The sequence below is a fragment of the Idiotropiscis lumnitzeri genome, chromosome 5 (genome assembly GCF_059441095.1).
Source record: "Idiotropiscis lumnitzeri isolate Australia: NSW breed Sydney's pygmy pipehorse chromosome 5, RoL_Ilum_1.0, whole genome shotgun sequence".
NCBI lineage: Eukaryota > Metazoa > Chordata > Actinopteri > Syngnathiformes > Syngnathidae > Idiotropiscis > Idiotropiscis lumnitzeri.
In genome coordinates, this window is record NC_142395.1 from 30,267,320 (window position 1) to 30,290,812 (window position 23,493).

At 52.8% G+C, this 23,493-nt stretch overlaps 1 protein-coding gene across 1 annotated transcript in view; it reads left to right on the top strand.

The window, feature by feature from the left end:
- Positions 1-23,493, top strand: part of vps13c (vacuolar protein sorting 13 homolog C) — a 46,791-nt gene that overhangs the window by 21,055 nt on the left and 2,243 nt on the right. The window contains 47 exon segments of the mRNA XM_088296766.1: positions 402-572; positions 1,843-2,135; positions 2,205-2,370; positions 2,433-2,541; positions 2,604-2,746; positions 3,420-3,588; positions 3,728-3,807; positions 3,894-3,953; positions 4,902-5,061; positions 5,416-5,535; positions 5,612-5,715; positions 5,799-5,966; positions 6,482-6,832; positions 6,835-7,017; positions 8,260-8,398; positions 8,481-8,599; positions 8,832-8,989; positions 9,178-9,431; positions 9,527-9,843; positions 9,953-10,189; positions 10,262-10,393; positions 10,566-10,655; positions 10,883-11,038; positions 11,121-11,388; positions 11,767-11,927; positions 12,000-12,121; positions 12,739-13,042; positions 14,440-14,829; positions 15,169-15,276; positions 15,353-15,508; positions 15,641-15,766; positions 15,835-15,968; positions 16,408-16,534; positions 16,811-17,046; positions 17,589-17,733; positions 17,810-17,950; positions 18,123-18,204; positions 18,282-18,351; positions 18,542-18,653; positions 18,955-19,068; positions 19,135-19,262; positions 19,345-19,426; positions 19,507-19,620; positions 20,058-20,133; positions 21,236-21,399; positions 21,517-21,562; positions 21,644-21,767. Of these exon segments, the coding sequence (XP_088152892.1) occupies positions 402-572; positions 1,843-2,135; positions 2,205-2,370; positions 2,433-2,541; positions 2,604-2,746; positions 3,420-3,588; positions 3,728-3,807; positions 3,894-3,953; positions 4,902-5,061; positions 5,416-5,535; positions 5,612-5,715; positions 5,799-5,966; positions 6,482-6,832; positions 6,835-7,017; positions 8,260-8,398; positions 8,481-8,599; positions 8,832-8,989; positions 9,178-9,431; positions 9,527-9,843; positions 9,953-10,189; positions 10,262-10,393; positions 10,566-10,655; positions 10,883-11,038; positions 11,121-11,388; positions 11,767-11,927; positions 12,000-12,121; positions 12,739-13,042; positions 14,440-14,829; positions 15,169-15,276; positions 15,353-15,508; positions 15,641-15,766; positions 15,835-15,968; positions 16,408-16,534; positions 16,811-17,046; positions 17,589-17,733; positions 17,810-17,950; positions 18,123-18,204; positions 18,282-18,351; positions 18,542-18,653; positions 18,955-19,068; positions 19,135-19,262; positions 19,345-19,426; positions 19,507-19,620; positions 20,058-20,133; positions 21,236-21,399; positions 21,517-21,562; positions 21,644-21,767 (7,409 nt within the window).

Consider the following 23,493-nt stretch of genomic DNA (forward strand, 5'->3'; position numbering starts at 1 on the left):
TTTCTTCTAGATTGATCTCATTTTAAGACTGTTTTTGTTGTGAAATGCACTTCAATTATACATAATCTCTCTTCATGCCTTGTATGGAGCAATTGGTCTTTATTGTCATCAATAAATCGCAGACAATATCATTAAAAAAAATAATCATTTATTTTTGCTAAGAGTAAAAAAAAAAATCAAAAACTTTGACATGGACTGTACAATTGTCAAGTTTGCCAAATGAGAAGAGGAGTTTGATTTCACTCAATAATATTCCAAATGATTCATCACTTCATCACACTAACAACTGTTCACTCTTTGTGCATGAAAAAATATGAAATAGATTTGAATTCAAAAGATCATTTGAAAATCAAATATGACGCTTGAGCAAATGTGAAATCCATTTTGTTGTCGTCGTGTAGGCCGTTTCCATCGTGGGCGACGAGGTGTTCAGCCTCAAGCTGTGTTTGTTTCCGGCGGCCACCGAGGGCGACGATGACTACGGGGACATGTCCAAGGTGGACGGGAAGGTCTCCTTGCGCCTCGGCTGCATCAGGATGGTCTACCTGCACAAATTCCTCATGTCGCTTCTGGTCAGGCAACAAACACCATATTTTGTTTTGTTTTGCTTGCTTGGGGGTCACTACGCTTATACACGCCGCAGAGGTTGGAATTATGTTTGGCCTCACCTCCGTTCACCTTACACGTAAAAATGTAGCTTGGGTAGTGTCAGGTTCGCCAATTTGACATATAGTGTTCGAAAGCTAAAAGGAGAGACAGACAGCTCAAGTGGAGACAGAAAGGTTAACAAAGTTTATTTGACAACTTTATCTCCCCCCTGTTCCTCGATGCTTTTCACACATTCCCTTTTATAACATCAGGGAATCAGATTACACTCAAGGGTGGTGCAGTTCGTCTTCTCATAAGTTGGTTTAGTCCGGTTTATCATTGGCGTGCCGTCGTGGGTCACAGCTGACTCTCACGTCAAGTCAAGTCCATTTTATTTGTATAGCCCTTAATCACAGACAGTCTCAAAGGGCTTTCCATAGCCACAATCGACATCCCCGATCTTAACCCCCAGGAGGGCAAGGAAAAACTCACAAAACCTCATTAGGGGAAAAGTGAGAAACCTTGAGAAGGGACCACAGATGGGGGAATCCCCCTTCCAGGATGACCAGGCTGCAATGGATGCCAACTGGGCAACATTTGACACATACAATGATGCTATGCAATAATAGATGAGATAATATAAGAGTCAATTGAATGAAGTGCTGCAGGAAGATGACTTCAGTGGAGCGGGTCCTCATCCAGGGCCGTAATATCCATGGCAGCATATCCGAAGATGAGCCTTCGATCTTGTACCGGTCACGTCAACATCTTTTATCAGGACCTAGCACGATGCCGCTTGCGTCAGACTTTGAGGCCAACTTCTTTATCAGGACTCATCACAATGTTGGTTACTTCATCCTCACTTCTGAAGAAGTGCCACGCCCTGCCAATTCTAGGCACCTCTCTGCAGTAGAGGCGCCCCGCTGCATCACCCCCCACACTGCAAACACTCAGCACAGTTCACTCTATTAAACTGCAACATGTTATATGTGCTACATGTTAAAATAAGCTGCATCACGGCAAATGTATAATAACCTCTTAATATTATTCTAACAGGTAGGCTCGTACGCAGCGCAGACTTTTAGGGGAGGTTTTGAGTTAGGGAAAAAAAAAAAGGCTAGAAAGACAGCTTGGGAGACGAGGGATTGGCGTTCCCGCGCATCTCCACCGGGGTCGGTCCAAAGGAAACCAAGTGAGTGAGTCGCCGTGCGTTTTGCCTCAGCTCAATTTGTGTGTGGTCTCGGCTCGCCGCAGATGTTCGTGGACAACTTCCACGCGGCCAAAGAAGCGGTGAGCACGGCCACGGCTCAGGCGGCGTCCAGCGTGCGCCACCTGGCCCACAAGAGCTTCCGGCTGTCCATGGATGTCAGGCTGAAGGCGCCCCTCGTCGTGGTGCCGCAGTCGTCCACCTCCCGCAACGCCGTCCTGATGGACTTCGGCCTCATCACCGTGTCCAACAGCTTCAGCCTGATGCCTGCACGGGGATTCTCGCTACCCGTCGTGGTGGACAAGGTGGACATTCAGCTCACGCAGCTCAAACTCTCCAGGTAGCCGCTGGCGTTTTGCGCGATGGAAGCGGGAAGAATGTCGCTGACGGACGGCTTCAACGTCCACAGAACGAGCGGCGCCTGCGGCGGCGGCGGCTCCGACTCCTCTTACCCTGCGGACATCGAGATCCTGGAACCGATGAACGTGGAACTTGCGCTCACCAGAAACTTGGCCTCGTCCTGGTTCTCCGACATCCCGGCCGCGCATGTGCGAGGAGTGCTGCGCTCTCTCAAGGTAGCGCTCGGGTGGCTTGGTGTTGCCGGCGTAAGCGCGCTAACGCTGGCCGTGGCCTCCAGGTGAGCGTGGGGCAGGAGGACCTGCGTGTGCTGATGAAGGTTCTGCTGGAGAACATCGGCGAGGGGAGTCGAGAGTGCCGCCACGTGGAGGCCGGCGACGGGGCTCCAGGTGACTTGACTTGCGAGTCCCGTTGGGACGTTTAGTGAGCGGGCCGCTCTGTTTGTCCGCAGCCAAGGTCGAGTCTGTAGAGCGGCGGATGGCGGCGGCGGCGGCACCATCCGGGCGGGCTGGCGGTGCTTCGGCAGCGACCGTCGCTAACAGGGAGCGCAGTGACGACGCTGTCAACATTCTACTCAGCTTTGAAATCAGAGAGGTAAAACAAAAAAGGAGAGGTGCTGCCCATTTTTAAACATTGTTTTTTTAGAGCCATTGAGAACAGTTTGTCTTTGACGTGGCCAACTTGGAGGTCAGTCAGGTTTCAGTGACTTGCACGAGGACACTTTGATGGCAAGGCTAGGCAGCTTCTTTCGTGCCGCCTTTTTCATCCTCAAGGTTGCTAAAGAATGCCAATGTTTTTTCAAGCCCTTTGAAGACACATTTTTACGCTTGAGTTTTCTGCTGTTCTGTGTCTTTTCATTTTTATGCAAATTTCCCGTCACTGTTCTGCTGTTCTTCTGGTATCTGTCGTTGATGTGTTTTAGTTTGCGTTCTAGTTACTGGCTCATTTCGATTGACGCCACGTGGAAAGCGCTCGGTTGCAGCTCCGGCTGTTTTGAAATGAGCTCTCGAAATGAAGTTGTGAAAGAGAGGGGGCGGGGCTTGCCTCACATTCCATCGGGTCGGAACGGTGACGGAAAAGGCGCCAAACGTAGACCATTTCACAGCATTTTGTCGCTTACTCAATTGACGGCTCGGGAAGGAGATTTTGCAAACATTGATGATAGAGTTGCTTCGAGACTTTGATGATGGTCGTCGCTTTTTAAATTTGCATTTGAAAAAGCCGTAGGACTAGGGGCGCCCGCGACTTGACAACATTGTTCTTGAAGGTCGTGCTGAGCCTGAAGAAGAAGCCGGCGGACAGCGAGCTGCAGACGGAATGTCCCTTCCTGGTGCTCCACCTCGGTCACTTGGGCACGGACACCAAAGTGAGAGAGTTCGACACGTGTGCCACCACGTACATCAGCAAGATGACGCTGACCAGTCTGGAGTTTAAAGGTAACGTCCCCATCGTTCCCACCATCTCCCACCGACGCCTCTCTGCCTCGGCATCAATCGAGAACCTTCCGATACTCTGCCAACCCAACCGGTTCCCTCGCCCATTCTTGTTGGTTCTGACCCCCGTCTTCTGATCCAGACTCCAGCGGGGATCCTCTGTGTCTGGTCAACTCGTCAACGCGGCCCGGAGCCGAGCTGCTCAAAGTCCAGTATTTCAAGGTCAGGGCATCGCCGAAGTTCACTTCCTTCCTTCCTGACATTTTGCCGAGCGCCAGCCCACTTCTGTCATTCTTGGTTGTGTTCAGGCTGCTCGCGACGGTCCCAACTTTTCCAGCGTTTACAAGAACACGGAGCAGATGATCAACGTGAGTGGCGCGAAACAAAATCCACTTCAGTGCCGTTTTCTGCCAGCGTTGCGCAAGCGACGGCTGCGATGACGCCAAGTCGGGACTCTTATTGGTCGAACGAGAGATTTGTTGCGACACAAACAAGCCAAATTCACCCCAGGAGCCTGACGTTTCGGAGCCACAAACAAACGTTTGCCGCTATCTAAATGCAACCTGGAATGAAAAGAAGATTTCACGGAATCCGACTTCAGAATCAGAAATCGTAAAGCGAAAGCCCTTTATCGTCATTGTACCGAGATGAGAAAGCTCTCGCAACAATCATTGAATTCAATCTATCAATTAGCTTAATTGAAGATTAAATCATTCAATAGAAAATAAATACCACATTTGAAAAATAAAAACGCATGATGTCGCTGTTCTGCCAGGCGACGGTAGTTGGAGTTGTGCGCGAGAGTTCAGCACGGAGATGGCTCTCGGGAAGAAATTCTTTGTCAGTCTGTTAAGTCTTTGTCCGGATGCACCCGTCGCGCCTGCCGGAGGGCAACAGGTCCAAGAAGTGTGAGCTCGGGTGAGGCACGGGGTGGTGTCGATGTTCGGCAGGGAGGGGAGAGGACCGCCGATAATCCTCGGCGCCGTTTTCACCGTCCTCTGGAGCCTCACTCGGTCTGCCTCGGTGCAGCCGCCGCACCACACGGAACGTCAGCCGGCTCTCGATGGACCCGAAGATAAAAATCGTCAGCAAAATGGCGGCTTTTGTATTGCTCAATGAGTGAAATCCAAATAGCTCACCTAATGGGAGAAGACATACTTGAAAGTAAGTTCAGCGAGAAACGTCGCTTGGACTGTGTCAAATGTCGTTCTGCACGTACTTGCCAGATGAACGTTTAGCTGTAAATGTGTTCAGCGGATGAGCGACAAAGTCTGCATGACGGCGCGCTAACGCGTGGACTTTGCCTCGTCCTCCAGGTGACCTTCACCTCCCTCGACCTCATGCTGCACACGCAAGCTCTCCTGTCCGCCGCCAACTTCCTGTCGGGGGCGCTGCCTTCGGGTAGCGCGATGACGTCGCCTGACGCCACGCTCAGGACCAAGACTGAAGATGGCAAAATGGCGGCCGCCAAGTCCGGTAAGTCCACCGACGCGGCCACGTCCATTGGGACCTCTCGACATTCGCAGTTCAAAACAAATCATTTGTTGGCTTGTGCTGGGAGCAAGTCATGCAGATTTGGGGAAAAATATCTTTTCTGTCCTAAACATCGCCTCAGGATCAGGGTTGGACATCGTTTGGACTTGGTTCTTTGATTCGTTTCCAGTTTACGAGTTTTCTAGATTACGATTCTTCAAGAATGCGACTGAACACCGATGGATTGTCTCACCTCATATTATTTTCCTTTGGAAAATCCAAAATATTCATGACAAACACGACGCTGCATTTAAAGGCGGCGTTTCCAGTCACTGGCGTATTTCTCTTTGCTGCCAGACACCACTGCTTCACCCGAGCTCAGCGAGATCATCGGTCTGAAGGTGATGGTGGCTCTGGGGGCCTTCAATGTCCTGCTGTGCGACCAGAGCAGCAGCATCGTGGACCTCAAAATCCAAGGTAGCCATTCCAGCCTTGGGAGACTCGTGTGGCTTGTGCGTGCACACGCGTCTCAAGGACTTGTGGCATCCTACAGGTCTTCACGGCTCCTTGCTGGTGCAGGGAACTCAAACTCACATGTCGGCAGGCCTGAAGGACTTTGTGGTCCTCAACGTGGATCCTGTCAGCGTCCACAAGAAGGTGGCTCGAAAGCAGCGTCCGTTTTTTTTTTTTTTTTAATGTTAGCGTGAAACTGAGCGCTTGTATCCGTTGACCGTCTTCAGGCCATCTCCATCGTGGGTGGCGAGGTGTTCAGCTTCTCACTGAGTCTGACTCCCAACGCCACGGAAGGCCCGGGCTACGCAGATATGTCCAAAACGGACGGACGTCTCAAGCTGAACGTGGGCTGCATCCGGGTGGTCTACCTGCACAAGCTGGTCATGGCCCTCGTGGTGGGTGTCATCGGCACGTACGCCATCAGACCATCACGTCTGCTCCATTTAGCTCCTCCCGCTCCTCGTCCTCATCAAGCCACTTTCCAATCGCTTGATTCTCTCTCGCTCGCCCTCTACTCGACTCCGCTCTGCCCTTTCCACTCGTTCTCTTTCTCTAGCTCACTGATTGTGTCTGTCTCATCGCGACTCTGCCTTCCCGCCTTTTTATACTGGGGACCATGAAATCATTCATTAAATATACAACGTTGGTATGGCGTCGTTTCCTGGGTATGGATACCCTGTTTGATTTTTTTTTTTTTTTTTTTAAGTATCAAGAAAACCTTAGTTCAAAGTGTAGCTTATTTTGCCGCCATTCTGTACTGAGAGGAGAGGACCTGCACATGTGGGGGATCATTTTTTAGCCAAGTGTTCTTTCCTCTCCGTGTACACAGCATCTTCTGACTTGATCGCCCCCCCCCTCTTCTATCTAGCTGTTCTGTCTGCGACTGCTAAATTTTGTGCGTCTCCTGCAGAACTTCACCAATAATTTCCAGACGGCCAAAGCCGCCGTGAGTGCGGCGACAGCTCAGGCAGCGGAGAGGGCGGCGTCGAGCGTTCGCAACTTGGCTCACAAAAGCTTCCGTCTGTCCACGGACATCAAGCTGAAGGCTCCTCTGATCGTCATCCCCCAGTCGTCCGAGTCCTACCGCGCCCTGATCGTGGACTTGGGTCTGATCACCGCGTCCAACTCTTTCTCCCTGCTGCCCATCGACGGATGCCCTCTCCCGGCTGTGATTGACCACATAAACGTACGCCTTACGCAGCTCAAACTGTCCAGGTCAGTCACCTTCTATCTGACAAGCTTCCATGTTGCGTCGTGGGGCGAATGAGCGCAGGACAAAGACGTGTGTTGTCTGTCAGGAACTGTTTGGACGCCGCTTCAGGTGGCGCCTCCGGCGAGCTTCTCGAGCCGGTCGACCTGAGGCTGAGGGTCCGCAGGAACTTGGCCGCGACCTGGTACAAGAAGATGGCCGCCGTGGAGGTGGACGGGGACCTTCAGCCAATGAAGGTGGGAACGGGACTGGGATCCGCGGCCGCGGTTCTTTGGGCCGAATCGGGGGGAGCTCGTGTTTTCGGGGCACGGAGACGACGGACTTGTCTGTTTCCGTTTCATGTTGACTGCGACTGACGAGGTCTTCGAACTGCAGCCCACGAGTGCTCTTCCGGAGTGTCCTCAAAGGTTTCTGTGGCCCGAGAGTCTGCGATGAGTTTTTCCTTCTCAGCATTTCTTTCCTTAGCTTGCTCGAATGGAGGCGAACTGGACTCGGCTCGTTTGTTGAAACATCCCATTCGGGTCTAAATGGAATTTCTTTTTCTGGTCACCATTTGGGTTGTTGTCGCCTGGCGAACAAACGTTTTGTCTCCCAACTCCTTTTTCTGCAAAAGAGTGCATCCAAAGGGGAATGCGACAGTTTTTTTTTGTTGTTTTTTTTACTTTTTCAGTTAAACACAGCTGAGCTGTCCGCCGTCCTTCCTTCCTTCCACCACGCAAAATGCACATTTTACACACATTGCAAGTTGCTGCTTTCCACAATGAAATATTTCCACTTTGTGACGTAACGCCAGCTCGCTTCACGCCAGCTATCGGATTTATTTCGTCTCTTTGCGGCTGTCGTATATTTTGACATTATTTGAATGCTCTGTAGCCCTTCAAAAGGCATCAAAGAAAACATTTCATTCCTCTCATTAGTTTTAGTTTTTAAAAGCCGTCAAAATCGTTGGCCCCCGATTGCGATCCGCTGAAACGGACATGATCGGGACGGCCGCGCTTTCTCATTTGACAAGCTAGCGAGCCTCCCTGTCCGGACGTAGAACACGTTGCTGTTCCTTTTCATTTGAGCAAGTCCGGGCCGGTTGGTCTGCCCGAAGTCAGTTGGAAGCGATTGGCTTGGCTTTCGATCTTTGAGTCTTGCGAAAACCCCGAGCGTGGCCGAGATGAAACATTTTCAACAAACCAGTTGCCTCCATTCGACGTTGGCGGATTATTATTAAGATTGATCTCATGACCAGGATGACTGACGCTCGACGCAGACACGTTGAACAATTAGCCGTAGTTGAAGAGGAGAAGTCGCTTCTCTATGGTGTGGAGTTTTTTTTTTAGCGTCCCCATCCTTGACGCCAAGACTCTTCCAATGCCGTCGTTGACATGCAGTTGGTAGGCTAGCACGTTTGCTAGGCTGAGGTCCCCCCTTGACCGTGGATGCGTCTGACCTGAACACAGCAAAAGACGATGTTTACTTGTGGCCCGTAGGTGGCGCTGAGCCAGGAAGATCTGAAGGTGCTGCTGCAGATCATCACGGAGAACATGGCCGAGGCCGACGGCCTGCAGCCGAGCGAACCCAAACCAGGAAGCGCCGGGCGACTTCGAGTTCCCGCCGGCCCTCGGACAGGTTCCGGCACGGCCCGCCGTCTTCTTCTGCCGAATATTTGCTTTTGATTTGATTTGGCGCACATGTGCGTTGGATGTTGCAGGTGGTGCCGGCAAGCGGGCGAACTTGGATGAGGACCCGGATGAAAGGGCGGAGTTCATCAAGTTGGACTTGAGCATTGAGTCGCTTGGATTGGCTCTGTACAAAGATGAAGCCACGCAGGTTGGTGCTCGAGTGCTTTTGTTCTTTGCGCGGAGGAAGTCCGACAAGCGGCCGAAGCGGCACCACCGTGAGAAGGGTGAACGTCAAGACAGCAGCTCGACTTGAGCTTGTCCGTCAATCGGCGATCGTGTTGAAGTCCGACATCACGTCATGCGGTCCGAGTGGTCGTGGCTCGTTTTTCTTTCCTCGGGTCGTTCTGGTTCTGTCTGATTGTCGGCCATGTTTTGTGCAGTCTTCCGAGCGGGAGGATTTCCATCTGGGCGAGTTGGCCCTCCACCTGCTGAAGGCCTCCGGGAAGCTGTGGAACAACGGCAGCGTGGAGTTCGGCGCCATCCTGACCAACTGCACTTTGGATGACCAGCGGACGGGCGTGGACCGGGTCACCTCACGGTAAGGTGGCTTCAGTGAGTCAATTAGCGAAACAAAGCGGGTTAGACGTGCACAACTCCAAAACAAGTCTCAGCTCTTCGACTTACCGTGACCAAAACATCAAGCGAGGACGATGGGTTTCAGTGAAGAGACGACCTGGTTGAGTTCCACGAAAGGGAAGGCCCGTTTCATGTAGTCTTCGCCCTCAGGATGGTGAGCCGTCAAGACTCTGAGAGCTCCGAGGCGATGATCGACGTGGTTTACCGGCAGAGTGGTGCCGACCGCTCGGTCGTGGCCGTCCTGCAGAAACTCTACGTGTGCGCCAGCGTGGAGTTCCTGATGGCCGTGGCCGACTTCTTCCTGCAGGCTCTGCCCCGCCGCTTCCCCCAAGTTATCGGCGCCGCGTCGAGCGAAAGGCTGCCATTAAGAGCCACGGCGGAACAGAACAGCAAGGCCGAGACCGGTAGAGAAAATGCCGCCGCCGCCGCCGCCTCCGCCGCCGCCGTGGACCTCCCACCGAGCTGCCCGATTCTTTGCTGTGTGTGTGTGTGTGTTTAGCGTTGCCATCGAGGACTAGCGTGCGTGCGGTGGTGGTGGACCCGCAGGTGGTGTTCGTGGCCAGCCTGACGAAGGCCGACGCCCCGTCCCTGGTGCTGTCCTTCCAGTGTGACTTGAACCTGGAGGAAGAGGGCGGGAGCCAGACCGTGACGGCCCATCTGAGGGCCCTCAAGGTCCTGGCTTGCCCCTTCATGCACAACAAGGAGGACAAGACCATCGCCACGGTGTTGAGACCCTGCTCCGTTGTCATGGAAACCAAGAAACCTCCCAGCCAACCACTGAGCGGCTCCGTCACGGCGGAGGAGGTCATTGTCAAGGTACAAAAAGCTTTGAAGGCGGCCCGAGGCTTTTGAGTGAGCGTTCGGATTCCATTTGAAACTTTTCTGAAGTCGGTGTCGCGGCGTTTTGTTGTTTTCCTCGGGCCAGATTTCTCCGTTCATCCTGAACACGGTCAGCACCATACTAGCGGCCATGACGGCCAGGCAGCGGGACGGCGGCACGATTGAAGAGCGACCGGAAGACCTCAAAGACCTCTGGCTCACCAAGAATGCCTACGCTTGCAACTACTGGTTCCTCGGCGTGGACCAGGCCAGCGAGGTCACCGAGAACTTCAGGGACCGGGAGGACCCGGACGTGGGCCAGCACTTTGCAGCCCAAGTCAAAGTAAGAGCCGCCGCCGAGGAACCCTTCCTCCGAGCCCGATGAGGTTTGACGACCGAGGTCTCGGGTTCCCAGGTGATCCAGGTGACCCTGGAATCCGGTCTGGGTCATCGTACGGTCCCCCTGCTACTGGCCGAGTCCTCCTTCCGTGGATCGGCCAAGAACTGGTCCTCGCTCTTGCAGCTCAAAGCCAATGTGACTCTGGAGGTAACCGCCAGAGTCCCCGGGGGGGCGTTTTGGCTTTTTTCTGGTTCTCTCCTCTCGTTTTGTTTGTGGGATTTCAGCCGCCTTCTTCGACATGCCTCGGAAATGACAATGTCACGACATTGCTTGCGACGCAGCTCGACTTGACGGCGCATAATAATGAGAATGGTTGCAGGTGAACTACTTCAACGACGTCCATGCCGTGTGGGAGCCGCTGATTGAGCGCGTGGACGGCGGCGCGCGCAGGTGGAACGTTGACGTGGAGGTAACCGTGGCACGATTGCAAATTCCAAGTGATGATCAAGCAGAAAAAGCCGCATCCTAATCATTTTTTTGTTCTCATTCAAACTAACTAAGCATTCGTTTGGTCAAATGAACAGTTTGTGAAAAGTTCTTGTTTTGCTTTACAATGGCCGTCCATATAATTGATGAGCGGAGAGGTGCTGGCAAAAATGAACGCCATTTCCTCTTTGCTTGCTTGCGTGCACGCAGATGAAGACCAATCCTGTGCAGGACAAGAGTCCGGTCCACGGAGATGACTTTGTGATCCTTCCGGAACCGCGCACAGCTGTCAACATCTGCTGCAGCGACGCCCTGAACGTCACCTTGACGCGCTGCAGCCTCAACGTCTTCAGCAGCCTCGCCGAGGTCAAATTGGCGTCGGCCGAGCCCGCCGCCGACCGTGACGATGACGATGACGATGATAATGTTGCCGCCCGATTGCGTTTAGGCGTTCTCCGAGGGCGTGGCATCCACCTTTGACCCGTCCACGAAGGAGAAAGCGCCGTTCACCGTCCTCAACGCTGTGGGCATCCCGCTCCTCGTGCGGCACAGCGCCAACTTGAGGCCAGCCGCGGGTGTAGCGCCGCACGGCAAGCTGCACGAGCTGCCGGCCCAGCGCAGCCTGGACTTGGAACATTCCGTCTCGGAAGCCTCTTCTCGGGGAAAACTGTCAGCTCTGCAGCGTCAGGAGAGCTGTTTGTTTCACCTCACCATCGGTCAGATCATTTCTTGCTTCTCTTCCCATGAGAATGATGTTGATGTTGGTATTTGTTCTCGGAATGCGCCGACTCGCATGTTGCTTCGTTTTTGCTTTGAGGTGCAGCCCTCTGGGCAAGTATTGCAATTGGAACACCGATGACAATTGCCGTGCTTTTGCGGCACATTGACGTCGTTTGGCTTTCTGATCAAAACGTGAATAGGAGACCAAAGTTGAGAATTCACGCGAGCGAGATGTCACTCGTCGAACCGCTCGAAATTGGCCAGACATCAGAGGAGAGCCCAAAAAGTCTCCAAAAGGGACAGGAAGTTGTCGATTTTTGCTCTGAAGCAGCCAATGACGAGTCTTAACGCCTGCGCTACTTTTGACCCGGCAGTGGCGTCGGGCTACAGCGAGATTGCCAACGTGCCCGTGGACAAGCCGGGCCGCCGCCTCTACAACATTCGCGGGCCTGAGCTGCAGCAGGCCGTGTCGCTGGTGGTCCAGATCGACGCCGCCGACGGCAACAAGCTAGTCACCGTTCGCTCGCCCCTGCAGGTACGTCAACGGCGTCGGCGTCGGCGTCGGCATCGGCAGCCAATTGACATTTGTCTTGGCTTTGGCTTCCAGATCCTGAACCACTTCTCGGTGCCGTTCAGCGTCCTCAAGTTCTGCCCCTCGGCCCGCAGCCTGCAACCGGTCGGACTCGCCCACCCCGAGAAGGAATTGCACATGCCGTTGGACGCCTACAGGTGGCGTCGCCGTGCGTCAACATAATCAGCAGCAGCCTTCTTGATTCCTCTTTTAGTGGTTCCATTTGCGTCAAGGTTTCCCGCCGATCGTCGCCGAATGACAGTGAAACCAGTTGAAAGTAAACAATTTGACGAACCGCAAACATCGAACAATTTCAATTGGCACATGAATTTGATGAGCCAATTGGTGAATCATAATGACATGGTAAATAAATGTCGTTTGATGTTTCACCAATCTGTGAATCCAAAAGATGTGGACATACGTTGAGCACCTTAAGGAAAAAAAATGTCAGAAATTGCTGCTTTATGATTACGTTCAATTGAAAAAAAATGATAATTTCTTCAATTCTTGCTTCTTGAATTCCAAATGACAATGCATCATTTCGCATTACAATGCACATTTGAATGTTTGAAATTGCTCACTTGATTATAATAAATTCAATGCTGAATAAGGCAGTGAAAAAATGAGGGGGTCAGTGCACTTTAAACCAAAACAATTTTCCATTTTGAAATGAAATTAGTTGTAATTGAAGAGAATTCAGCTATCTCAACTGTCCCTGTCCAAAAAGTCAAAGCTGAGCTGAAAAATCTTTGCCCTGCCTACTTTTTGGGCGCAGGTGTCAGCTGTACATCCGTCCGGCGTCCGGGCTGGCGTCCGAGTACGCTCCGTCGTCCACGTGCGTGTCCTGGAAGGAGGAAGTGCACCGCAGCTCGGAGGTGCGCTCGCTGCTGCAGTGCCCCCCGCTGGACGGAGGCGGCGGCGTACTTCCTCTGATGGTCAGCACGCTGGCCGTGCCCGACGCCCTCAACCACATTGCCAGCCGCGGCGAGGACGACTGGGACCCGGCCTACGTCGTCCACCTGCACCCCGTGGCCACGCTCAGGAACCTGCTGCCGTACACGCTCCGATACATGATGGAGGTAACAAAAGAGAAAATACGACCGCTCAATTCTGACTTGAGAAAGGAAAAAAAAAAAAAGAGCAAATGCCAGCTAACCCGAAACTGTTTGCGCTTCCCTTCTAACATGATTGGAAGTAATCAGAATTCAAAGAACAAAAAAGTCCGATGGAACGCACTGCCTCGTCTGAGCTGACGTTAAAGCAAAGAAGACGCCGCGCTTTTATGCTTGATTCCTTATTAAAGCACCTTCGGACCTCATTGGAACTCATCACCATTCAGCAGGAACTACTGCATTTAAACATTGGGTTAATTTTGTCAAGAATTTTTGACACATTTCCAGATTTCCTTTTTATCATTTAGGATGAGAATGCACATTTGAATGTTTGAAATTGCTCGGTGCCGTCAGCTTTCAAGATGATGCAAAGCGCAGAGTCAGCATGACCTCCTCCTGGCTGCGGGTCTTGTGAGATCTAACTCGCTTGACACGGCGGACCGCAGTATTCTTCAGCTCCAGGCGGGCACGAGCGCTCGCTCCAAGTCCCGCTCTGCCGCTCTGTCGTACGGTGTCCCTCAAGGTTCCGTTTTGGGGCCCTTGCTGTTTCCGTTGTACTTGGTTCCATCCTACGAAAACATGGAATTTCCTTCCATTGCTATGCGGATGACAGTCAGGTCGACGTCCCGCGGAGCATTAAAAAGAGGCTTTCTCCTCGAGACCACTTTTGTCCCGTCCAGAGGAAACCAAAATCTGGATGTCACTTCATGACTTGAATTTTAACGAAAAGAAGACAGAAGTTCCGGTGTTCGGTCCCAGGGGCTCTTCTACTTTCAACGCTGTTGACCTTTGCCCTCTGGCATGGCATCTGAAGCCAACAGTCTCCAACTTGGCTTTTAAACTGGACGGTGACTTGAAACGAGATCGGCAAATCAGTGCTGTTGTTCCATCTTCGGCAGCCGGCGAAAGTGAAGGAAGCCCCTTTTCTTTCCAAACAGGAAGCCACGCCTTGTTTCCACGTCGGCTCGATTACCGCCATACTCTTGACTTTGGAGTCAGCCGGTCCTCCCTCGAGCGCCTCCGGTCGCTCCGAAACGCTGCGGCTCGGAAGACGGATCACGTCGCCCCGATCTTGGCCTCTCTTCACCGGCTCCCGGTGCACTTTAGAGTCCACTTCTTTTGGTCTTGAACTCTTCATGGACTCGGCACAGCGCACCTCTTTGAGCTCATAGGCATATCGTGCAGGCCTAATGCAAATTAAAGCTTCACACAGCGTTCCAACTTAAGCCCGATGCAAACCTCCTCGACGAACACAAACTATTGCAAACAATGAGAAGCCGAGCCGCTCGCGTTTTTCATTTGAACTTGATTGGAATGAACGTCTCCAGCTGTCGTGACGTGAGCCGGTGCGTTTCCCTCTGCAGAATTGCGGCGATTCTTACGAGCTGACGGAGGGGAGCACGTCGGACCTTTTGAACGCTCGCGTGTCGGGCGAGATCATGTCTCTGGTTGTGCTGCGCTACCAGGGCCGCGACTGGCACGGGCACCTGCGCTTGGACCTCAACATGCCCGACTTCCTGACCGTGTGCCTGACGTGCGACTCTGACGCCGCCGTGACCTTGGACCTGAGCGTCCACGCGGCCCCGGCGCCGGGCCACCTTCTGCTGTCTGTTTTCAGCCCGTTCTGGATCATCAACAAGACGCACCGGGTCCTCCGGTACCGGGCCGAAGACGTCGGCGTCAAACATCCGTCCGACCTCCGAGACATCGTCCTCTTCTCGTTTCGCAGAAAGAACATCCTCAGCAAGAACAAGGTCAGACCCCCGCTCGAACGTGATTGGAAGTGAGAAGAATTAGAACGAGGAGCGGGTCGCGTGCCCCGAGCGGCACCCGATCCGACCTGATTGGAAATAATCGCAAATTAAAGCCAAAAAAACGAAGTCGGACTCCATTTTGAAATCATCCCAAAACAAATCTGGTTCACGGCTCCGTTCTCTCACGTTCTTGGGAAAAAAAAAAAAAAGATGGAGCTCTTTTCTCTCTCCTTTGCTCTTCAATTCCTCGAGTGGAAGTCGTCCGGATGAAAGCGAGAGCAAGCTCAGGCTTTGGAGTGGCCATCAAGTTCAAAGTTGTTCTCCTTGCGGTCCCGCCAGCTTCAGCTGTGCGTGTCCACCAGCTCCTGGTCGGACAGCTTCTCCCTGGACGCCGTGGGAAGTTACGGCTGCGTGCGTTGCCCCGGCAACAACAAGACGGACTTCCTGGTAGGACCCCGCCCCTTGCCATTGATCCAAGATGAGCCCAGGTGGTGAGTTGCGTTTGTTTGTGTGCGTGCGTGAGGTGGGCGTGAGTATCCGGATGAGCAGCTTCAACCTGACCAAGATGGTCACCATGAGTCCCTTCTACACGTTGGTCAACAAGTCGTCCTACGAGCTGGAGGTCGGCGAACGCGCGGACGCCGCCGCCACCAGGTGGCACTACGTCCCGTCCGCCGAGGTCAGGCCAAAGTAGCGTTTGTGGGTCGTTGCCTCGATTATTGTCACTTTTGCGGGCTTGCAAACGCGGTGTGCATTGTTGCAGTTCTCTTTGTTTTTTGTTTTTTTTAATCTGCCGTCGATTGCGTCGCAGTGCCTCCCCCTGTGGCCCGAGAGCACCTCGGGCATGTTGTGCGTGCGTGCGGTGGGATCCGAGCGGGCGTCCAAGTTTTTCTTCTTCGACCGTCAGGACAACGGCACCCTGCTCAGCGTGGACGCGGTAGGACTCGTCTGCCGCCGACTTGCGCTCCGCTGACTTTTCTGACGCCATGTGTTGTGCGCGCCCAGTGCGGCGGCATCACGGTGGACGTCAACGTATCGGACCACTCCGCCGTCATCGGCTTCGGCGACTACTACGAGGGGGCGGCGCCCGCCCTCCTGGTCAACCACACGCCCTGGGTGGACATCAGCTACAAGCAGAGGTCGGTGCACTTTGGAGATTTTCAAATGCATGTCGAGTACGCCCTTCCCAAAAGTTCCACCAGAAAGACTATCGTTCAAATAGGTTTGCGATCGAAGCGGCCGTGCTCGGATCATTTCCCGAATGCTCCTTCAAAGTATTGAAAGGCGCCCTAAAAGTTTCTCGATGAACGTGAATTTGGGGATTGAAATGATGGATTGCGCAGAAAGATGAAGGAATGTTTTTAAACAAGTGGAGTCTTTTTTTGGAATCTTCTTCAACGCTAGGCACGGTGACGGTGAGTCGACTGAATTTGCTGATTTTGTGCCACATGTGGATGATCACTTTTGCACCGGGCCCAACAAGGCACCCTGCGGGACGCCCCGAATCGTTGCGTGCACGTGACCGCTGCCCCCTGCTGCCTGCGTGTGTGTGACGCGTGTCTCGTTTGGCCTTCCCAGCGGTCGGTCGGCCGTTCACCAGCTGAAGCCCGGCGAGGCGCGACGCTTCGTCTGGGACGACCCGACCGGGGTTCGAACGCTCAGCTGGAGCTGCATGGAGCATTCCGGAGAGACCGACCTCCTCAAGGTTTGCCTTCCTTCTTCTCCGCACTCGCACGCCACCTTCGTGTCCATCGGCCAGCTTGCTTGCCGGCACTTGAAAACGGGACTAATACATGACACGGGACTGTAAATGTCGTGCAGGTAGGACGACACGCATGGAATGAAATGAAATCAAAGGTCGGTGTCTTCCGACCAGGTCGCGGCGGTGAACGAGAACTGGTTCTCGACGGAACCCGGGTGAACCGGTCGCACGAGACTTGCAAACGTGTCTGTGAAAAGCGCCGATGTTGTGCTTGTCCAGGACGAGGTGGGTCAGTTCTCATACGACAGCCTGTCCGAGGTTCACTGGGTGTCCTTCCTGGACGGTCGTCAGCGTGTCTTGATCTTCACCGAAGACGTCGCCGTGGTGACCAAAGCTCGCCAAGCCGAAGAACTGGAACAGTTCCAGCAGGAAGTGCGTGTCTCCTTCCAGAACCTGGGACTCTCGCTGGTGGACAACGCCAGCCGCCAGGAAGTCGCCTACGTTGGCATTCCCAGGTCTGTGCGTGTGCGCCTTACCCAAATTCTCTTCAATGGATTGAAATGCGCCCCCAAAGTTGTCCAAAAGCATTGGAAAAAAAAGTTCAAGGAACGCTTCAGCGAGGTTCACGTTGCCACTCCTGTCATGACTTTGCATGTCAAAATACGAAAATGTACTGTCGCGATTGAAGTTTTTTTGGGGGATATGATGAGATTGGCAAGAAATTGACACGCCCCCCCTTCGGGAGCTCGGCTGGTTCTTGTCGACGTCACAACAGGGAGGCGCGCGACTCTTATCGCCGGCAAAATGCAAAAAATCAAAATCAAAAATGGCAGAGGGCGTAGGGGGGTGTGGCCATGTTCCTCATTCCAAGTAGGCGTTTTTCAAGTGGTCACTTATTTCCTAATTGCTCCCCAAAAAAAAAGAAAACGATAACTCATTTCCGTGTCCTGATCCAAAGGGATTGAAAGACTTTCTTTGTGTACCACTAGAGGGAGCTGGCGTGCCACACGGAGGGAATCCCTGCTTTTTGAACCACCTGATTGTTTTGTTTTGCAAGTTCGGGCGTGGTGTGGGAAATGAAGCGGAAGAACAGATGGAAGCCGCTGAGTCAGAAGCACATCAACTTGCTGGAGAAGACCTACCAAAGCGTCCAGAGCGGCCAGTTGCCGGCCGGATGGACCAAAGTGGACGCCGACCTGGAGGTGAGTGGCCGGCCCACGCGCTGCGCCGTCCCGCCCCTCAGATGATGTCATGGCCTGTCATGTGGCCGCTCGCCAGGTCAACCTCAGCGCCGCCGTCATGATGATGCGGCAGCCCTTTTCCTGCCCGCTCCGGAGGAACTTCCTGTCCGGCTTCCAGGCGGAGTTCAAACGATCGCAGCACCAGCGGAGCCTTCGCGCGCAACTGCACTGGCTGCAGGTTGGCACGCTTGAGCACATGCGCACGTTCACATAGATTACACACACTCCAAGAGCACAGCGTTGAGCGGGAGTTTGTCGTTTGCGGCTCCGGCGGCGCTGTTTTTGTCCGACAGCTTTCATTGAGGTTTTCCATGTTCGAGCCAAATTGACTCACACGCGCTCGTGTCCAGGTGGACAACCAGCTGCCAGGCGCCATCTTCCCCATCGCGTTCCACCCGGTTCCTCCTCCCAAGTCCGTCGCTCTGGATGCAGGTGCTCACACGCTTCCCGCTACTTCTTGCTGTCCTGGCCACTTCCTGTTCCTTTAACCGCGAGCTCCGCCCTCACAGAGCCCAAGCCCTTCATCGATGTGTCCGTCATCACGCGCTTTAACCGGCACAGCAGCGTCACGCAGTTCAAGTGAGTGTGTGTGCACGTTGTGTGTCATTGTCGCGTTGTGCGTGTCTGTAAAGGACGTGGACGGCACGTTTAGGTGCCATACGTCTCAACGGCAGATCCAAGTGCCGCCTCGTGTGAACCTGTGCGTGCCCACGTGGTCACGTTGGCATCCCCGCCGGCAGTTTGGATGTCCCGCTCTCTCTTCTTTCAGGTACTTCATGGCGTTGGTCCAGGAAATGGCTGTGAAAATGGATCAAGGCTTCTTGTCCGCCATCTTGGCTCTGTTCACACCCGCTGCCGGGCCCCAAGCCAGAGGACAAAAGGTAGACGACACGTCACGGGCCCGTGAACGCGAAGGGCCAAAACGGCGAGACGATTCGCAAAATGAACTCCGGGCGATGGCGAGATGCCGGCCCAATTCCGAGACGACGCATTTTGAGTTGAACGCAACGGGCGCGGTCCATATCGCTCGCCAACGTTCTGGCGCCAATGACGGCGAGCTTTGCTCTTTGGTCCTCGGATCGATCGCGAACCATGTTGCCGTCCAACACAATCAATTTCTTCGGAGTTGCCAATGAGCCCAAAGTGAAAGCGAGTGACCGAGTGCGCACGCGTGTGTTTCAGAGTCATCTGATCCAAAAAGATGTGGAGCTGTTGCAGGCTCAACTGATGGAAAGTTCGCTGAGTGACGCGTCAGGACTGAACTTCTTTGAACACTTCCACATCTCGCCCGTCAAGGTACGCGCACGTGCGCACGCACGCACGCACGCACGCACGCTGAGGGTGTCCAATCGCTGCCCCCAGCTGCACCTGAGTTTGTCGCTGGGCTCCAGCGCCGACCACTCGGGCCGGGCCGCTGCCGTCGAGTCGCTCAACCTGCTCCTGAAGAGCATCGGAGCCACGCTGACCGACGTGGACGACCTGGTTTTCAAGTGAGAGGCCGCCGGCGCGCGATGGCTCGCTGGCTGGCCGTGCGCCACGCTCTGATTGGCCGCTGCCCTTTGCTCCCCGCAGGCTCGCCTACTTCGAGGTCAAGTGCCAGTTTTACCGCAGGGACAAGCTGATGCGGGCGGCGCTGCGACACTACAGCGAACAGGTTGCTAACGGCGCCGCATCCCACCTGTCCCGGATCGCTGTCGTCTGATCGTTTGATGTGTGTCATGTCGCCGCGTGAAGTTCTTAAAGCAGATGTACGTCCTGGTCCTCGGTCTGGACGTGCTGGGGAACCCGTTCGGTCTGATCCGAGGTCTGTCCGAGGGCGTGGAGGCCTTCTTTTACGAGCCTTTTCAGGTACGCGCGCAACGCGAACGACGTACGCACTCGCCAATTGGCCCAAATTTGCTCGCTCGCGTCATCCGTCAGCATCCGCTTCAAGTCAGCCAATTTCAAATTCAACGACGGCGACAGAATTTGAAATTGGGTCGAGCGGTCGAAAGCGTCCGCGAGCCGTCTCGACGCAATCGCCTTTGGACTTTTTCTTTGCAAACTCTGGTGATATGGCCTCTCCCAAATAATCGACGGCTCACTTGAGTCGGGCGAGTTGTGCGGATGACCGGCAGCAAAATGTCCAAAAGGAACCCGAGAGAGGATCGCTCTTCCGGTCTTTCCAAAGCAAAGTCTCGAATCTTCAATTTTCGGGAGCGGCCTCCGCTCTTGTCATTGCTCGGAGGTGTCGTGCCAAGCATGAAACTGAAACTGCCTTGCCTGTCTCGCCTTTGTGGTGTCAGGGGGCGGTCCAAGGTCCGGAGGAGTTTGCTGAAGGTCTTGCGATCGGGGTGCGCAGCCTCCTGGGTCACACTGTCGGTGAGAGCGCAATACAGAACCTCGCGGGCCTGCAAACACGTCACGGGAAAACACGCCGCACCACCACAAAGCATTATTTTGCCGCTCGCCTTGAACGGACCAATCGGATCGCATGGAAGTGGCGGCTGCTCTTAGACAATCAAATGGATTCTTTGCACAAATGATTTCAAGTTTGAGGGAACGTTGCAGCTTGTAGCAGCATTCCCGAGATGTTTCTAAAAGATGAAGGTGAGGCTTAAATGGAACGCAATATTGTGCCCTTCAAAGTTTGGGCTGCGATTGTTGAGCGCATTTTAAAACGAGACACGCTGCCGAGTTGCGAGAATACGATGAAACCATCGAGAAATACTTGAAAAGAAATGTCGCTCTTCTTGGGCACCAAGCATGTTTTGTTTTTTTTTGGGTGTGTTTTTCATGTAGAAGGTCATGAAAGCAGACGAGTAAATGAGGAAAATGCACGTGTGCGTGTGTGTCAAGAAAAGCGATCGGAACGGTCGTTGAATTCAAATGTACTTCATATTTGGTGATTTTTACATTCGTTCCAAGAAGTTATTCAAGCAAAGAAAAAGCTGTTGTTGATTTTTACAAGTTTCACAGGAAATCGTCGTTGAAATATGTCATTAATCGCAATGAATTCTTTTTTTGCGTTTCGTTCAAATAAATAAATCAAGATATAAATGTCATGGCTTCTAACCGAGCGCGTGTTCCCTTTCTATCGATTCACAAACTCGGCCTCGCTTGGACACGTGCGCGCACAATATTTGGAAAATAATTGCGATAACGGCGACCCATTCAATATGCATATCGCAATGATATGCTTTGATCTGAATTTGAGCAATCAGATGCTCATCAACAACCAATAGTTGAACATTTAAATATTTCAATGAATAAATTAAATGTGCTAATTTGGCTTCATGTCATTCTTTAGTTAGATAATGTCATTTTTTTATTATTTTTTTTTAGGCCCATCTTAAATCTCACCATAATAAGGAGTCCGTTCAACACGTTTTCGCAATATTGTGCGGCCTTGCGCGCGCACACGCACGACTGACAAGCACAACCTTGGCACGCACGCGACGCGCGTTGTGCATCTGTCTTGCAGGCGGCGCCGCAGGCGTGGTGTCCAGAATCACGGGCTCAGTGGGCAAAGGCCTGGCGGCCATCACCATGGACAAAGAGTACCAACAGAAACGAAGAGAGGAGATGAACAGAACCCCCAAAGACTTTGGGGGGAGCCTGGCCAAAGGCGGGAAAGGACTTCTCAAGGTGGGAGGCGGCCACTGCGTCTGCGCACGCGTCTATTTGCATTTGGATGTGCGTCACATTCCCGTGTATTTGTGCACATTTGTGTGTTTGTGTGTGTGCGTGCGTGCGCTGGCACAGGGTGTTGTCAGCGGAGTCACCGGCATCGTCACCAAACCGGTGGAGGGTGCGTTGGAGACGTGATCCTTAATGTGGATGTCGTTGACGCTCATTTCCTCCCCCTGACACTCCTCCTTGGTGGGCGCAGGCGCCAAGAAGGAGGGCGCGGCAGGTTTCTTCAAAGGCATCGGCAAAGGCCTGGTGGGCGTGGTGGCCCGACCCGCGGGCAGCATTGTGGACATGGCCAGCAGCACCTTTCAGGGCATCCAGAGGTACGTTTATGTCCTCGCCGTTCCCATCCGAAACGTTCCGATACTCCGTTTTCTTCGATACGTGCATAGAGGTGGAGATTGGGAGCTAGAGCGTCTTTTCTGGACTACACGTCGCTCCGGTGCCCCAAAAAATAGTAGAAGTCGTATCAGTTCGTTTTTATTTGACAAAACGCTCTATCAAAAACAGAACATGTAACATTGATAAAAGACAACCGACAAGGTTGACGACATGCTAACACAATGAAGGTTATTTAGCGACAAGAAGTATAAACATGAACAGAAACGCTGTCCGGTGTTCCTGTTCATGTTTTTGGGACGCCGCCGCGCGTGCTCGGCTAAAGAGTTTGTCATGCGACGCGCATGAAGCGGAAGCGCCAAGAAGGTCCTCCGGCAAAGTCCTTTTGTGCTCATCGCCTTGGCAACGAGCTGCGCCCGAAAATGTACCATAATACAGCACCAGCGAACCCGTTCACCAGCTTTCGCCGACATTCATTTTGGCCGGGCCCCAACAAGTTTGCCAATCACTCTGCGGAATAGGATTCTCTTGAGGTCTCTCACTTGTCGTTGGAAAGAGTGGGAGATACCGGTGCATAAGACGAGAGTGCCCCTTGTGGCTGTCTGTGAAATGGCATTTTTTTCCCTGTACAAGTCGCTCCACAGCATAAGTCGCAGGACCAGCCAACATATGAATTAAAGTGCGATTTATAGTCTGAAAATTTTTTTTTTTAATTGTAGTTATCTATTTATTTCTTTTCATTCAATTAGTTTTCATTTCTAACATTTTTGGGGGGAAAGGTTTTCATTTTTTTTTTACATTTGTTGATTGCAAGATTAAAAAAGAAAAAAGGTGATTCAGTATTGTGTAATAAAGTAAACGGCAATTCACAAATGATTGTTGGCGCGTCCATGTTTTGCATGACCAAAATAAATTCAAAATCAACCCCAAATGCTCATTGATGTGCAAAGATGGAAACATGGGCTAGTTAGTTTCATGAACTATAAAAACCGCGTCAAAAATAAAAATAAATACAAACAATTCTCAAACCCCCCCCTACCCCCTGAGGCATTAGCGCCAGCGCCCCAGGCTCATTTGCCAAATGGTGTCGCAGCGTTTGCATTCTTCTGCTGTGCTGACTAATGTTCATTTGTTCTGCTTTTGTGTCATTGAGCTCCAATGTGCCTTTTTTTTTTGTTTTTGCTGTGTGAGTTTTTAACATGTTGACTCTTCATGGCAAACGTTCCACCTGAACGTGGAGTGGTGTGCTTTCATATCACGTTTGTAGGTGACGTGAGCTGACGGTAAGTCCGTCACATGACCGCCATCATAAAGCCCAACCCCCTTCTGGCCTCAGCTGCTTTTTGTGTTTATTGACCAAACCTTGAAACTTGCATGAGACATAAAGAGGACTACAAACATGGCGTCCGACGGCAACTCATCACCGATGTGATCTGACCGCAAACATCGGCGGCGCTCGGTGGCCTTAAATCGATGGCAACTTTCTTGTCAAATTCCCCGTCGGCGCGCAACGCTGCCATGTTGCTCGTGTCGCTTCCATCTTGTTCTGCCAGACGCAGACAAAGGGTGGCAGCGGGGCACGAGGCTGGATTCCAAACGTGAAACTCGCCGAACTGACACGAGGACTAGAAAAATGGGGCATGTCGGTGAAAAGCGAACAAACGCGGCACTTCTTCACGAATCGGAGGCGTGCTCGATTAGTTGCGCCAA